General features: G+C 38.1%; 1 protein-coding gene across 6 annotated transcripts in view; it reads right to left on the bottom strand.

Annotated features, from left to right (window-relative positions):
- The window catches only part of CACNA2D1 (calcium voltage-gated channel auxiliary subunit alpha2delta 1), a gene marked incomplete at both ends in the record, with an annotated part of 496,553 nt that extends 485,281 nt beyond the window's left edge, over positions 1 to 11,272 (bottom strand). For all 6 annotated transcript variants that reach the window (XM_079711931.1, XM_079711932.1, XM_079711933.1 and 3 more), the window contains one exon: positions 11,178 to 11,272. In XM_079711931.1, coding sequence (XP_079568057.1) covers positions 11,178 to 11,272 — 95 coding nt within the window. The remainder of the gene's footprint in view (positions 1 to 11,177) is intronic.
- Between the last annotated feature and the right edge of the window lie 5,468 nt (positions 11,273 to 16,740).

Raw genomic sequence — 16,740 nt, 5'->3', positions numbered from 1 at the left:
TGATAGGTTAGCACAGTAATCTAGCTCACTAACCCTTCGTCATCAATTCATGATCCCTTGAAGGCAGAGAAATCGCACGTGGTACAAATAATAAAGCCTGGCCATTAAACAGTCCTTCAAGAATCCCCATGCATCCTCTCACTTGATCCCCATGATATAATACCGTGATTCAGGATTAGGTTAATATTACCCTTGTTCTGCAGATGGAGAAGTTGGACTTAGTGTTAATTCTGCTCTACTTTACACTGACTCCTTTACCCTCTTGGCCTCATTGCTAGCATATGCAGCCAGCCACAACTGGAGCAGGTAAGACAATGGGTGCAAAGAAATCCAGGCTCCTGCCATGTAAGGGCAGCAAAGTACAGCAGCTAAGTGTAGGACTCTAGAATCAAGCTGCTTGGGGTCAAACTTTTTTCCTAAAAAAACTCAGAAAAGTCCTTCATACTCAAAACTTAACCTTCCTCATCTATAAAACAGGGATAATACTTATCTTAAGGGACTGACTTAAAGGTTGGATGGATTAAAAAACATGCAGAGTATTAATTCACAGTGCCTCACATTCAGGAGCTCAAATATGTTAGAAAGCAATATAACAATAATTGAAAGATAGCTGTAATTATTAGTGTCCAGACTTTCTGTGGGTAGAGACATCAAAATTAGCTCAAGCAAACTGTGAATAGCTATGGAAGAGAAAAAAGAGCAGTCACAAAATGGAAATAAATATCCGCCCTAATGCTCCTCATCTCTTGTTACAGACCACAAGGGTGGTTTTTCCACACTGCACTGGGACCAGTGAGATCAAGACTGATTCTTAGATCCGCTGGCATTTGCAATCCTAACCGTTCATTCAGTCATCTTGGAAACTCAGGGAACTGCTGTGATGGCAGCTGCCAGTGATTTTCAGACCTTCAGGAGACCTGAGATGCCTCTGTAAGGGTTGACCAGGGACATGCTTTGCAGGAATATTTGTCAGTGGTGTGTTGTCTTATCAAATTCATTATATTGTTTTTTGTTTTTTTTTTACAAGGATCTGTTTCAATTCAAATTTCTGCCCTCTGCTAAAGAACGGACATGAGGTTTGGGCAGGTGGGGTTGGAGAAGCACGGACAAAGTAGGGCCATAAGCCACCCCTATCTGCCAAAAAATTAATAAGTGAATAAGGCTAAACTGCCAAAATCAAGAACTATTTGTTCTTTTTTTGTTTTCTTTTGCTTGATACTCCTGTAACATCTTTCTGTCATAAGCACATACACTTATTAAATCTAATGACATTTTGCAAAACTACATGGGTCTTCAAGATGACAACCTGTATTTAAAAAAAAAGAAAGAAAAGAGAAATAAAGACAAAAGAGAACCAAACGTTGCTGTGTCCAAAGGAAATATAGTGATGTACTAGAGCCTTGTTACTTACTACCAAATAAAGAAAAACTCTGGTCTGTACATCTCAAAATGTGAACATTACTAATGTGCATTTATTACATTTCTGAATCATGTCATTCCTTCTTGAGCATGGAATATATAATTTGGAACATTCCTCCAAAAACATCTCCTGTAAATTAAAAGTGTATCTATCCTATATTCCAACCATCTGCTTTAATTCTCAAGGCTGTTTCATATTTCAAAAGTTACTTTGTAAGACACTGTTTTTCGTCTTGATCCCTTCCTCAGCTGCCTCGGTCAGAACGTTCACCCGTCAATCATGGCCTCTCTCATCCCTTTCATCTCTCTGCCATTTGGTCTTCTCTCTCTGATATGCTCAAATCTCCCCTCTGGTAACACTTATTTAGTTGCCTCTACAACCTCCCCCGCCCACCAGGAACCTTTTTCTAAGAATTGCTTCTTCCTCTATCCATGGTACTAGCAACTGGCCTGTTGCAGTGCAATACCTCTTAATGAGATTGGCCCAGGGTATGAGAAGTGACCCAAGCTTAGGCAACCAAAATCCTTTTTCCAAATCCCATCTCCTGGTCTCAAATGAATGAGCTACAGATGGTCATCTGGTCCATATTCAGATTACCAACATATCTTTCTTTAGAAGCCTGTGTTTTGGACTAGGATTCTGGTCTCAAACTGTTTGAAAGCTTCAACAGGGAAAATGTAAACCCTCACAGGCATTCGACAACATGAGCGTCAGGAAGCAGATAAAGTCAGTTTGCAAGGACAGAGAAGAATAAGGAGTCAAACAAAGAAAACCAGAGGCTAGAGCAAGAGATGATCCTAATAAAAGCTCCACCCCTTTCTGTAGGTGTTGGCACATCCTTCACCTTGACTCTCATGACTGATCATCCAGCTCCAACTACCACTGAAAAATATTTCCCTTTTTGGTTCAAGACAGTCCTATGGTTTTCTACTACCTGCGATCCCAAATGGCCTATTATAGCTCCTATTCTCTACGCAAAACAAAAGAACGCCAAATCCCTTACACTACCTTCCTCTGAACTTCCTACTCTCTCCCTTTCCTCACATTGTCAAATTCCTTTAAAGAACAAATCTGCACTTGCTGCCTTCATATTCTCACCTGCTTCCAACTCTTCAAGGCAAGAAACCATGCTTGCATCCAAAACATTCTACTGAAACTGCTGTCACATCAGCAACGACCTGGTGATTTCCTTAAAGGGCTCATCTTATCCGATTTCTCTGCAATATGAAGGATCAAGACTCTTCTTTTGAAACTCACCATGCCTATCATAATAGATACTAAATAGATATTTGCTAAATGAATGAATGGACCCATTTTCTGGCTTCAAAGTTACTCAATTCGCCTCCAAATCTGCTTCAGATACATATTACTAATGGCCTAATAGTCATCTATAGAGACACCACAAACTCAAAACGTCCAACAGTGAGCATGTTACTTTCACCCCACCACCAACTTACTATTCCTCCTCTGTGTCTAGTCTAGGAAGTTCAGTATAACATGATCTACCTGTTAAAGAGCCTGGAGCCACCTCCAACACTTCTCTCTTCCTGATTCCCCCATCCCATAACCAACAGCACCTGAATATTTACCTCTACAATATGTTTTATCCCTGCTTTGCTTTCCCACTGCCACTATTCTCTTTAGACCTTGGGCATCTCTCACTCTGGGATGCTGCCAGAGTCTACTAACTGCTCCCATTGTCCCTGCTTAGAATATTGTCTCTTTAATCCATTTTCTACATACTATGGTTCAAAACCTATTAATTTTATTTTTAATTAAATAAAAGTCTTAGGATGAAAGCCAAATTTGAGTACTCAGAGCTGGGCTACCACAAATGTCCATGTGTTGTGAACAATGCCCGACTCCCCTTTGGGTCAGGTAGGAAGAGAGCTCTGATGCAAAAATTGTATCACCTAGACTCAGACTCACGATTCAGTCCCACCAACGTCTCTTCCCACCCAGGAGTCCTATGCCTGACATGAAACAGCCCGGGCATATTTCTTCACCACGTTATGTGCTTTTTCTTGATCACGCTTTGTCAGATTCCACTGCTTCACAATCAGCCTGGAGTTGGGAATGTCTTCCTTGGGGACTCTCTTCCTCAATGTGGATTCTCAGCATGTAGTTCAGTGCACTACATAATTTGCTCTGAATAATAATAATTGCATTAATCATTGAATTAAATTACATTTGATGCTAAAAACCTTTGAAAAAGGAGACATTAAAAGAGACAGCATAAATCAAAACTATTTTTAAAAAGTAAGAGGTACTATGTACTCAGAGGTCTAAATAGTCTTCAGTGTACTACCTAGAAGCCTAGAACCAGCAAGCTATTTCATTTCTTATAATCTAAGGGATGGAATTTACTAATGGAATTTCTTTCTTGATTATTAGCATTTAAGGTTTTAATAAAGTGTTATACTAATATTTCTTATCCAATGAACCATTTTCCCAGAGTTATATAAAAAATAAGAATGCTTAATTGCTTCTATTTTTTGAGCTCTAGACAATTTTACTGTCTTTGGTTTCTAAGGTGAATTTCCCTATATGAATATTTAGGTCTCTAAAAACAAGGTCCAGTAAACAGCATTTCCAGGATAACCGAGCTCACATGGAAAATGGGAAAAAAGAAGAAAATAAAATAAAGTAAAGCAAAACAAAACAAAATAAAATAAGATAACTAACTGCCAACCTTTAGCATCTTTAATGTAACTTTGCACCTCGCAAATCTGAGGGCCCCGCTGCTCCACTTACGCAGGCATCATTCCTCACAGCATCTCCACCATAACGCCTCTTTTTTTAAAAAAATAAATTTATTTATTTGTTTATTTTTGGCTACGTTGGGTCTTTGTTGTGGTGTGCAGGCTCATCATTGCAGTGGCTTCTCTTGTTGCAGAGCACGAGCTCTAGGTGTGTGGGCTTCAGTAGCTGTGGCACGTGGGCTCTAGAGCACAGGCTCAGTAGTTGTGGCGCACGGGCTTAGTTGCTCCGCGGCATGTGGGATCTTCCGGGACCAGGGCTCGAACCCGTGTCCCCTGCACTGCCAGGTGGATTCTTAACCACTGCCCCACCAGGGAAGTCCCACCGCCACAACACCTCTTGATTATTTTTTTTGAAACAGATTTTCCCAGTGTGCATAAGCTCATTTATTTTACTGAGCCATTCCTCCTCTGACCCTCAAAATGAAACATCATTAATGTCTAACCATCCCTTTATATAGCCTGACAGAGGAAAACCTCAACAGCTCGCTTCACTCTTTCCCCAATTATCCCCACAGTATGTGGGCAAATGTCAAAGGAACAACAGTCTAGGCCGTTTGACAATTTTGGTGAAAGTGTTGATAATGTATTATAGATTTATCTATGCATCAAAATCCCTCAACAATTACCCTATAGAGAGAAAAATCTAGTAGTAAGAGGTCCCCGAAACAGTGAGTGAAGATTCAAGTGCGCAGGACCCAAAACTGAGGTCTGGTCACAGGTAGCCTGATGGAAAACAAACCAAAACTTTTTCTCCACTTGACTTGATGTTATGTACCAATAATAATAAACTATGATGAATAGTAATTGTGTATGTGTGTGTGTGTAAGAAAGAGAAAGAGAAGAATTACTAATTAATTATTTGAATAAAAGAATTCAGGAATTATTTTTCAAAATTTGCCAGGAGACTACTGTAATAAATTTTTAATTACTCAAGGAAAAGAACTTCAGATAAACAGTAGGATTATCCCCAAATCTGAATCATTTTAAATGGGCAACACCATTATTTTCCACTGCCATCATTTCTAGCTTAAGTTGTTCTTCCATTTATGATATAGAATTTAAAATGTAACTGAATTTTTTTAATCCAGCAGAAGCATATGGTTAAAAAAAAAAAAAAACCAGCAGAAGCAAATGTTAAAATAACATTTAGCCAGAAATATCCCACATTCATATTCAAAGAGAACTTTAAATATTGCTTCATATATAACAGCCTGATTCTGTATTATTGAAATTAACTATAAAAGTGTGCCAGTTTGTTGAGGCCACAATGTCAATTTTTTCCTTGTTTATAATCTTGTTAGAATCTATATAAATGGCAAATTTTAAAGGAGCAATGGAATTGAACTACCACAAATTAGATAAAGTCTATAAGAAAGAAAAACCTAAAAGTTTAGGTTTTACAAACAAAATTTTAAAACCTGTGCACGTTTATCCTTGAATCCTAAAACATGGTGTGTCTAATATTTAATTCTTAAAAATTTCAAAGTATCCCTTATCTAAATGGCAGAAATAAAATTGCTTAGTATGCAAAGATGTTTTAATAAGAGCCCAACACTTCAAGTGCAATAGTCCCTTCCTCATATTTGTTTTGCTTAACAGACTGCAAGCCTATCTTCAGAACCACGTTTCTGTTGTTGCTCATCAATTATGTTAATAACTTGTCCAACAGGACCTGAACATTTTAAATAGCTCATCTGATTCTCTTGAAAAAGTTATTCTTAAATGCTGGTGTATAAAAATATTCTGAATGAGATTTACTCCCCATAAACAGTTGTGGATTGGCAGAGAGCTTTCAGCATGCACCTTTGTTAATAACCTTACCGTACTCAGGTTCTTCTACCCTAGCAAAACACCTGAAGAAGTTTAAAAATAAATATGTGTGTGTACACATATATATACATAGAGAAAGACATAGATAGACACACAATATTATCTATTAAATAGAATACTACAGTAAGATAAACTAGACAAATTATATAGTGATGCAATGTTAACATATTTTGGAACCTCAAGGAAAAGGCGGTAAGTACAATATTTTTCACAAAGTGCTATCACTTTCATCTCAGTTAACACTGAAGTCAATCACTATTTTTCCTTAAACTCTGTAAACAATATGACACAATAATTTCCAGGTTTTGTGCACACAGAAGAAAACATGAACCATGTGTAAGCTACATGGTTGACTATCTCGGTGCAGTTCCAACTTTATTGGAAAGCAGCCATATGAAAGCTTAGGGAACAGTTGTGGTACTATGCACAAATAGTCCAGGAAAAGAAAGACTCGCTCACACAGTGTGACACGGTGCCTGATACATACCATATGCCTTAGGTAAGTGTGCAATAGATGTAACAGAACAGAGGTCATTCCCCATGGTAAGCAGCTTACATGCTTTTTGAAATACTAGGATAGGCATCTCTTTTATTACAAATGATGGAAGGCTGTCACTTTAATAACAATAAAATGTTACTCTTCAGAAATACTGAAACAAATTCTGATTTTTTTTTCCAAACTTCTATCTAAGTATGCTCATATCAGAGTTGAGTATGTCCACACATGGAAGACACTGAAAGAAATCAACAAACTGGACAATATGCCTAAAATATTTCACTTTAACCATTTAAATCCCCACTTTTTAGGCTATAAGTAGTTTGACGACACATGTTAGGTACAAGATGTGAATTCAGAAGAACAGATTACTTTCTTGAATATTTGCATCTGTATTGAAAAATAAGAAGAATAGAAATTTCTATGCATGTGCTGAATATACAAATACTCCAGAGAACACATTAATTTAAATAATACAGTTTGTTATGGGCATGGTTTTTGGTATTATTTTTTAAATTCCTAAATGTATTGTCATTTCTTATGACTATATACTTCTAAATGTAAACAGTAAATTTGAATACATAATTTCCACGTGTTACTTATGTTTCTGCAAAACATCACCATGTGTAAACCCTAGAAGGAAGAGGATTTTATGATGTTATTTTTATCAGTGTTGGAGAAGTATTGGAAAGGCGTCTACAAAGCAAGGTCTCTTTGAAGAAAGAGAGTGGTAAAGTTTTTACCTATTTTCAAAATGAACAACTTGCGATAGAATCTGATTTTGTATGTATTTATTAAATTAAAATTAAATTGGTGAAAGCCATAGGAAAATAAAAAAGGCACATTTTATTTCCTTTTATAAACCATAATAAGCTTAGATTCTTGTACCTTCCCAAAAATGTTTCTTTAGACTGTATCCATTTCAGTCTGCCTAATGCTCAATCAAATGCCTATCCAAACAGCTACCCATATAACCATGTATAAACATTACTAAATTTAATATCATGTTACTACTTGTCTGGAAGAATATATCTACTGTTGCATATTTTAAATGTACACCTGTGGAATAATAAATGTTGTCATGTGGTTAAGCTGATGAAAACTAAGCAAAGATCTGAGAAAAGGATTTATTAATGTCCATTGTTTTTAGGTTTTATTTCACATTTAATACTGTATCTCATATTTTGTCATAAGGCACATTTCCTTCTCTATGTTGTACGTGAATGAGAATAATTATATCACTCCTAACATATGAAAAAGATATCCATTCCAAAGTTATGACAGAGAATTTATTTTCTGTAGACTTTATACGTAAATTTGTCTAATAATAGAAAAATATTTATATCCTAAGCAGTCAAACCCCAAAGTACTATTCTTTTATGAGATTTTATGCTTATTTTCTGTAGATACCAGTAATTCTTACTGATATATTTATCCCATTATATAGTTTAAATATATTAAAATTCCCATATACCAAAGGGCTCCCAGCCAATTATTCTGGACTGATTGGCATTTTGATACGACTGAGATAAAAGTTTAACATGAATAGTAGTTATAACTATGTGCTTTTTTTAAAAACTGGATTTGTAAATAGATTCTAAAATTAGGAGCGACCGATTTAAATTAACATTACAATACTGGCTACCATACTTATTATCCTGAGTTTTAAAATAGAAGTGTTTTCACACATGTGCCAAGAAATTATTTCTAAAGCAAGGGAGAATTCCCTTTAGAAAACTACATTTTAAACTATCAGTATGACATGTGCGTACTATAACATGAAAATGATGTTCTTTCCACTCATATACAAACCAATATGCACTAGGTGGCTGCTACCAGACGGCATATTTATGTTTCACACCTTATTGAAACAATCATTGCCAAAAGAAAAACCTAACCTAGCAAAAGAATTGTATCAAAATTCCTTCCTTCGAAAAAAAAAAACAAAAAACAGTTTCTTTAGTGTTACCTCTTAGAACAGTTTAACTACTATTTTAATTCAGAATATGCTACATGAGAATGTATGTTAAACCAGAGAAAATTAAAGAAAATATTTAGAATGGTATTTATGTTTTATTATAATAATACTTAAGCCCTTAATATTATTGTAAACATTCTAAAAAAACAAAAACAAAAACCTTTGTATTACTAATTCTAATTCAGGTCCCACTCCCATGAGTGCATAATGAATTTTATACTATGTTGGTGGCATATTCTTCCTCTTCTGATGATAAAAACTTCTTACATTACTTTTTCTGGAAAAAATAAAATTATCAAAAAACCAAAAGAATTTACTAATGATTTCCAGAGAAATGTATATATAGAAGCACAATAATTTGCCTTTAGTGACACTATAATCTTTGTACTGAGTTTTTAATGAACTTGGAATTTTTCCCAAAGATTTGAGATTTATCCTGATAAATTCTCTGCATCAACTCTTTTCTTGCAAGAAAAGTAAACAGCACTACATCTTAATAAAATTAATGCTGTATTTTTTTTAATTTCATAAAGTTTACTCAGAAATACAACATGAAGTACAAATGTCAACTCTCATTTCTCCTTTCCTCAGAAGGTTACTAACTTTTAAAAAAAAATAAAGATGCAGAAGCCTTACAAAAACATTGCCAATACTTCCTAAAAGAGACTGACTTAGCTCTACAAAATCTTTTATTAAGCTTTTTTACAAAATAATTAGTGTTTCATATTATTTGAAAATATCTTAAATTTTCATTGTTACAAAATAAATTTCAAATCCTTTCAAAGAAAAGAAACTGTGGCTTCCTAAGTCCTATTTTTGCCCACTATTTATTTTCTTTCTTGTCTTTAGTGAATTTCTGACCATGAAAATTGAGCTATTTTAATTTTAGGAAAACATTTATTGCAGGTGTCCTTCTTACAACAAGGATTCTTCTATTAATATTTTAGCATGGTCTGTTCAGGAATAAAAAGTTGTATTTTGTAGTATCTTAAAAAGTCATAGTTTTCCCCAATAGTGTGATGAAGCAGTCCCTCCAAATGAGAGAAATACTGATAAATTGTCAGTTAAAAATAACACTTTAAAAATGTGTAAACTGAACACACTGACTGCTTTAAAGCACCACTTCTTTGACACAAAATGCAAGCGATTCACTTGAGTTCTAGCTTTACAGGCCAAGCTACAAAGAGACTAAAGAAACAAATATATAGAAGTGTAATTTCTTAATAAGAGTGCATAATTTTGTAGCATCTTCTGTGTAATTCTTACTCTTTTCATGTTTCAAAATATCCGCTTGGAACATCCTGCCAATTACAGGAAGATCTACAGATGGCATTTACCCTTGTGCTTCATAACAAAAAGGATCTGCAATCATTTTTATGGAAGATTATCTAAAAAGGTACATGACTGTAAATCAATGACAAAAATATTAGACACTCCCCTTAGCCGGGTTAGAATGTGCATCCTTCGGATTCTTCACTGACACCTAATGTAATAAATACTTTAAGCTGAACCTTAAATAATAGCTGCAGGATTTCAACTGGTAAAGATTCACGGTTAGTATCCACCACCAACTCCAGTATTCAGCACTCAGCCAACAAAGGACAGCAAATAATTCCCAATAGCAAAAATACCGGGAAGGCTACCTTGGGCTTTGTTTTTGTTATGTAAAATTCATTAAAGTGACTCATCCACTTCCGATTACCTACTCTTAGAAGCTTTAAAGTAGCTTCAAGAACCAAAAAAAAAAAAAAAAAAAAAATGTTTTCCCAGAATGCCTGATAGGCTATTCCGCGCATTTAAAAATATGTGTATATTTATATGTGCCACTGACTTTGTCTTTTTTCCAGCCTAAAAGAGAATTATTATTGTTCATTCCCTTCCTGCCCTGTGACTATACAGCTACCTTCAAACAGTCTATTTCCAGAACAGCAGCGAGGTTTTTTTAAGCTATTTTAGAAATGGTAAAAATAAGAGAAAATTGCAGTAGACTCTGGAAACAGTCCCTCCCCCAAAGAATAGGTTCTATTCATTCTAAGAACAGGAACCGCGTGTCCTTCAGCACTTAAATGTTTCAAATAGAGGGTGAGGGAAGTTGGGTGGCACGGCCCCGGTACCTGCGAGTCCCTGGGGTGGACAGCACCTCTACCGCGTGAAGCGAGCACTCCTCTCATCAGGAAGGCTGTCGAGCGCGCCCAGTAATTTGGGATCCAAACGAGTTTGGATACCACAGCAATTAGCGAGCATCCCAGAGGCCAAGTGCGGGGAAAGTGCGGGAAAAGTCCACGCTACCCTGGCCAGCCTGCAATTACCTATGTGCAAAATACCCAACCCAAACACAACTTTTTATAGGACTGGGTTTGATGAGAGCGGGTATCTGGCTGGAAACTTTTCCCACAGTACAGCTAAACTCTTTTATGTCCAAGGAACCCTTTTAGAGATGGGCTGAGGCGCCGCGAGTCTTCGGCGGACGTTTCCCAGGACAGCCTGGCCCCGCCGAGGCTCCCAAGACGCGGGTTCGGTGCGCATTCCGGCGGCGAGCAGCGCGCACCTCCCGCTCGGCCTCTCCAGATCCAAGTCCGGCTCACTCCCCACCCCCACGGGCACAGAAGCCCCTCAACTCGGGAATGGAGCCCGCGTCGGGCTTCCGCGGCACCCCTCGGCCCGCACTCCCCGCCCTGCCCGGGCACTTACGTGACGGCCGAAGGGAACGGCTCCTCAGACGAGGGGCCGATCAGCAAAGATTGGAAAAGTGTCAGAGTCAAGGCCAGCAGGCAGCCAGCAGCCATCTTCGCTATCGAAGATCAATCTCGCCTCCCTTCCCAGCCTGGGGAAGGACCGGTGCTGGAAACCACGGGAGGAGAAGGAGCACGGTCAGCCCAGACCGCGGGCGTCTGAGGGCCGGCGCGCCCAGGGCCGGGACCGGGACGCGGGCTCGCGCCGGGGGCTGCAGGGGCGAAGCCCGGCGCGGGGGAAGGGGCGGCGGCGGGCGGACCCACTAGCGCGCGTCGGCTGCTCGGCGCCGCGGCTGCCTCGCCGCCGCCGCCATCAAGGGCGACTTTGGAAACAGACCTGGGCAAGCCCGCCGGCGCTCGCGCTCTCGCTCCCTCTCGGTTTCCTCCTTGATTTATTCCCGCGATTGCCGTGGAGAAGGCGGGGGCGGAGGCGGGGGCGGAGAAGGGGTGACGGCACTGGGAGGGGTGGGGTGGCTGCAGGAATGGGGGAATGGCAGGCGGAGAGACTTGTGGCAGAGAGAGAGATAGAAAGGCTCCGTCTGGCTTCTCCGGGCAAGTCGGAGGGAGGCGGCTGGGGGTGGGCAGCGGGAGGGCTGGGCGTCAGAGCAGTCGGGCGGAGACGGGCCGGAGCAGCCCTCCATACATGGGAGAAAGGAACTCCCAAAGTCGGCGCCGGCTTGCCCCAGCCGCCCGGCGCGCGGAGGGGGAGCGGAGCCGGCCCCGCGGGGCTCCCTGGGGACCGCCAGCCGCCCGCCGTGTATCCACAGGCTGCAGGGGCTCCGGCCGAGCACTTGGCTCGTGGCTTTGGGGGTTATTTTTGCCCAGGCAGGCAGTGTTCCCCCGGCCTTTCTCCCAGACTCAGAATCCACCGCCTGCCTAGGAATCATGGAGAAGTGATTTGACAACAAATGTAGGAGGGGTTTGTATTTGCATTTTAAAGCACCACTTTTGACTCCCTACCAGGTGGCACTGTTTATCTGCCCGGGAGTGCCAAAGGCTAGAGCCTCCGGCGTGGCTGAGTGCCAGTTGTGGCGGCGGCCCCACGCCCAGGTACCGCTCATCTGGCAAGACAGAGCCTCGGGATAGGGGCTGAGGACAGTCAGAGAAGGACCTGATGCTGTAAAATCCTCCTAGCCCTGCCGTGTGGTAGGACAGGGGTGAAGGGACCAATTCTACACCCAGGGAGCATAGTGCCGTGACAAAGGCTTTGTAACTACCTCCAAAAAGTCCCGAATGCCCTGGTCTGGCCAGTGGGCTGCCCTGCCTTGACAATATTGCTACAGGACAAGTTCACTTTGTCCCGGTGAGGGCATGAAAAGGGTAAGCAGCAGGAACAGGTGGCAATTTGCAAAACCCCTGAAACATGGAGGAGGAATTAAGAGAGGGAGAGAGAGCTAGAGAGTAGCAGTCTGCGGACCAGTTTCACCTCCATCCCCAGGAGAAGCAGTGGCAGGCGTGCCGGGGCCTTCTCGCAGGAAAAAACAGAAGGGTCTTGGGTTAGGCCTCTTCTCCCGACCACACAGGCCTCCTTCAGGAAGGAGCTGATGTACCGGGTGGAAAGGTTTCCTTGAACATCTTAAATTCTTAAGCCCCTTGTAGTAGTATATTAGAGCACTTTTGACACCATTCCTGGTGGGAAAAAAAAAAAGACATCTTGCATATGCGTAAAAGGTGTCATTATGGGGAGGCCGTCAGATTTTTAATTAGCCTTTCTTTAGTTTCAGGAGAGCTTATGAAAACAGAAGGACACTTATTAATTCGTAATTGATTTTCCATCTCTCTAAAGGCAACCTCCCCAAACAGGGAAGACTGATAGTACTTACTAGCAACGTTTTAAAAGGTGATGCGATTTTATGATTCTTGACCCAGTGATGTTTCCCTCCCCCTTACTTCTCTTTTGTGTGTGTGTGCCTTATTTGTTTTCTTTAAATTCTCTACATCTCTATCTTGCTCTCCGTTTCCTTCTTCTTACTCTGAGTGGCCTCACAAAAGGCACCCCACTGTGACTTGAGTTTGTTTTATGCTAAGCAGAGAGAGTGTGGCCGCAGGAGCTAGCATATGAGAGATGAAGTGGGATGGAATGAGATTGAGAACTTGAGCTCAGATGGATATTTTAAATAACTGAAGGTAGCTTTCCACTCCAAAATTAGAGAACTAAATAGTGAAGTCCAGCTTTTTTTTTTTTAATGATTCAAAAGCAGATTTTCTTCCCCAGCCTGGGGATTAAGAATGGCAGAATTAGCTGCCCATTACTGTCTACATGATGTGTTGGTATCATAATAGCCACACTGCAGAAAAATATTATATTCTGTCAATTATTTCAATAATGACTTCAGACTTCCTACTAAGGTACACCATTTCCAATTTTATATGTTTAAGAGAAAGAGCTTAAGGAATAAGAGAATGTAATAAAGTTCTAGAGAAGGTAAGACAGGCTTCATTATTAACTTTGAGCCAAATAGCAATTTCTTTGGATCACTCTGATGAAGCACTGTGTTCTCTAATATCTGAAGCTGTTGAAGAAAGATATTGCTTCTACAGTTCTTTCTGAAAGGGTTGGTTGTCAACTATAAGCCTAAATCATTGCTTAATGCTCTGTTTTGAAGTTTGCCTTTAATTGCTTTCTATCAACCTAAAGCTTTTTTTAATGAGGATATTCAAAATGTGGCTTTGTTTCTTGTGTATGAAAGGTAAACCAAGACCATTTTCACAACATAGCATTATGTGTCTATTGGATTAACCATAGCCTTCCATAATGCACTGTTTCTGTTCAGTTCTGTTATTTTGGAAAATTCCATGAAAATCAGATCCTATCCCATTAATTTTAATAAAATTGTATTAAGTCACCAAAATTTGCCATTCAAGATAAAATGTTTATAAATCATAAAGATTGATGACAAAGCTGGAATTATGGGCTGTGAGCAAGAAGTGAAAAATCAGTATCTACTATTCATTTAAGAGGAAATATTCTGATAAAGATTAGTTAAGAGTTACAGATGTTTGTATTTAATCATTTCTTTAATAAAGTTTAGAGATCTCATGTAGAGCACTGACTTCTACTTATGACATATTTATGATCTGTAACTTTTGTCTGACTATCAATTGTTATTATATGTAAATATTTAATCTGTTCATATACATTTCATTTTTATTAATTATTTTTATTATAATTATAATTATATTATATTATATATTATAATATATAATATATAATAATATAATTATATTATTATTAATTATATTTTATTAATTATTAATTAATTAATGATAAATTATCATTTATTCATTTATTAATTAAAAATGAACTAAGAACAATATGAACGTAATAGCCACAAAATGTTCCCTATTACTCCCTTTTTGTTTTAGGTTATACTATGCATATTGGTAGCATAAAATTCTATTGATAGTTCTGTTGTATTTTTCTGTAAGTATGTATGTATATATAAGCATACATACATTTTTGTATGTATGTATGTATAAGCATACTTTTTATTATTTATTTTTCAGTACATCAAATTAATTTCTTCAATATTTTGGATTAAAGAATAGGACAAAGCAACTCTAAAAATGGCCTCTCTTTTTCCCTTTTTTTTTTTTTTCCTCTCATGTACAAACACAGACACAGCCACTAGAATGGAAAATAATTCTCCTTGGCTAGAAAAGTTTTAAAGGAAATGATGAATTTTCTAGCTTTTTGGCATATCTTAAGAAAACTAAGAGAAAAACTGTGACAACAGACCTTATTTTTTTATATGCAAATACAATAAATGACCTGTCTCTGAGATAAATGTATACTGAAGAGCCACAATCAGAAATACTTGTGATTTGAGGCCCTGTCATGCTTCTGCGCACACACAGATGTGTGCCGAAGAAGGCCAAAGTTAAAGACAAATGGACAGAAAGCTTCCGTTATCTGTGTCCTTGGGGAATATTTTCAGGACATGGGAATACGAAAGAAAGCAACTCAGAAGCTTCAATTCCCAGGAGAATTGTTAAGAAAGTGTGTAGTGGTTTTTAAGTCAGCATTCACATTCAGTACTTTTATACTAAATCAGCACATGGAGGCCATGGTAGAAAGCAACACAGAAAGAACACTATCTTAGATAACAAATATGGTCAAATATTTCCTAAAAACAAGACAAATATTTAGAAGACATTTTTTCTTGGCCTGAATAATACAGCTATTGACAGATACCGCTTTAAGCTTTTGAGGAAAGAAATGCCTTTTCTAAATGGACACAAAGTAACACGAAAAAGTATTTACTGGAAGTTTATCATTTGCCCTTCAGAGTCTCGTATTGGCAAACTTATGCTAACTTAAGTATGTAGAGAAATTAGCTCTTATGTTTAAAATACCATATCTGCAACAAGCAATAGTTTTTATGCTATTCTGTTTTTCAATCTCTGCTAATCATAGAATGTTTCCTTCACTTTTCTTTTATTTTTGCTCTTCCTCTCCTCCCTCAGCCATTAAACCCAAGCATATCTCAGAAAAAATCGGCACATACAGTATGACTTTCCATTAAAAACAAACAAAAAAACTCTAGTAGACTCTAAAATCTAGATTTCATAGTAAGATCCTTCTCCATAAATAGATATGGAGTTTTGTTGTTGCTGTTTGAATTGTAAGTTATAGCACAAAGTATATGGAATTCATTTCCTTAGGCCTACACTGACACAGGGAAGTAGTGAATTCAGTTACTTAAGTATTCACTAGCAACAAAAATGCAATGGGAAGTAGTTAATAAGAGATAGATAGCAACATTTGAAATAACAAATAATAATAACTGTTGGCACTCTTTTCAGTTGTTTTTTGTTTTTTGTTTTTAATTTCATGGATGCAGATATCCATGAGAGAGAAAGGAAAAGATCATTTTTTGATATGATTCTCCTGAGACTAGGTTTTTAATATGCTTTACACAAAATAAAACACCATTATAACCTAGCATATTTCTATAAGCATTTGGATGTTAGGAATCAAATTCACCTTCGGTACAGATACATATAATTAATTAATTAGATGAGTGTCCATTGAAGCACCACAAAAGGGTGTTCCTAGGAATTTCTCCTTCTGCAGTAATGAGCATGGGAGAGAAAATAAAAGAGCAGTCATTTGATTTTGGAGCCATATATTTTAGACTTAGGTGATTAAAATGCCTACTGTTATTACAAAGAAGACATGACAATCTGGTCAGTAAACTTAGAGTTAAAATCCCATATTCCACTAACAGATGACAATGATACAATCTCTTTTTTACTCATCTATCACAAATGGGAGATAAAAACTTCTAATTTTTGTATCTGGAAACAATGGAAAATCAATAGAGCAAACATTTTTATATAATAACAGTATTTTCTTCAAGATATATAAGGTGGTGGGATATAATTTCTAAGGGTTCCTGATAATTTGGGGAAGAAATACTGTAATGCCTAATTGGCTGAAGGATATTGTCATATGCTATCAAATGTTCTATTGTTTTTTCATAATTGAATCAGTAATATTTCAACATTTTATACCTTTA

The sequence above is a fragment of the Hyperoodon ampullatus genome (genome assembly GCF_949752795.1).
Source record: "Hyperoodon ampullatus genome assembly, chromosome: 9".
NCBI classification, from domain to species: Eukaryota; Metazoa; Chordata; class Mammalia; order Artiodactyla; family Ziphiidae; genus Hyperoodon; species Hyperoodon ampullatus.
Note: the sequence above shows the minus strand (reverse complement) of the source record. Positions and strands in the feature narration are given on the sequence as shown.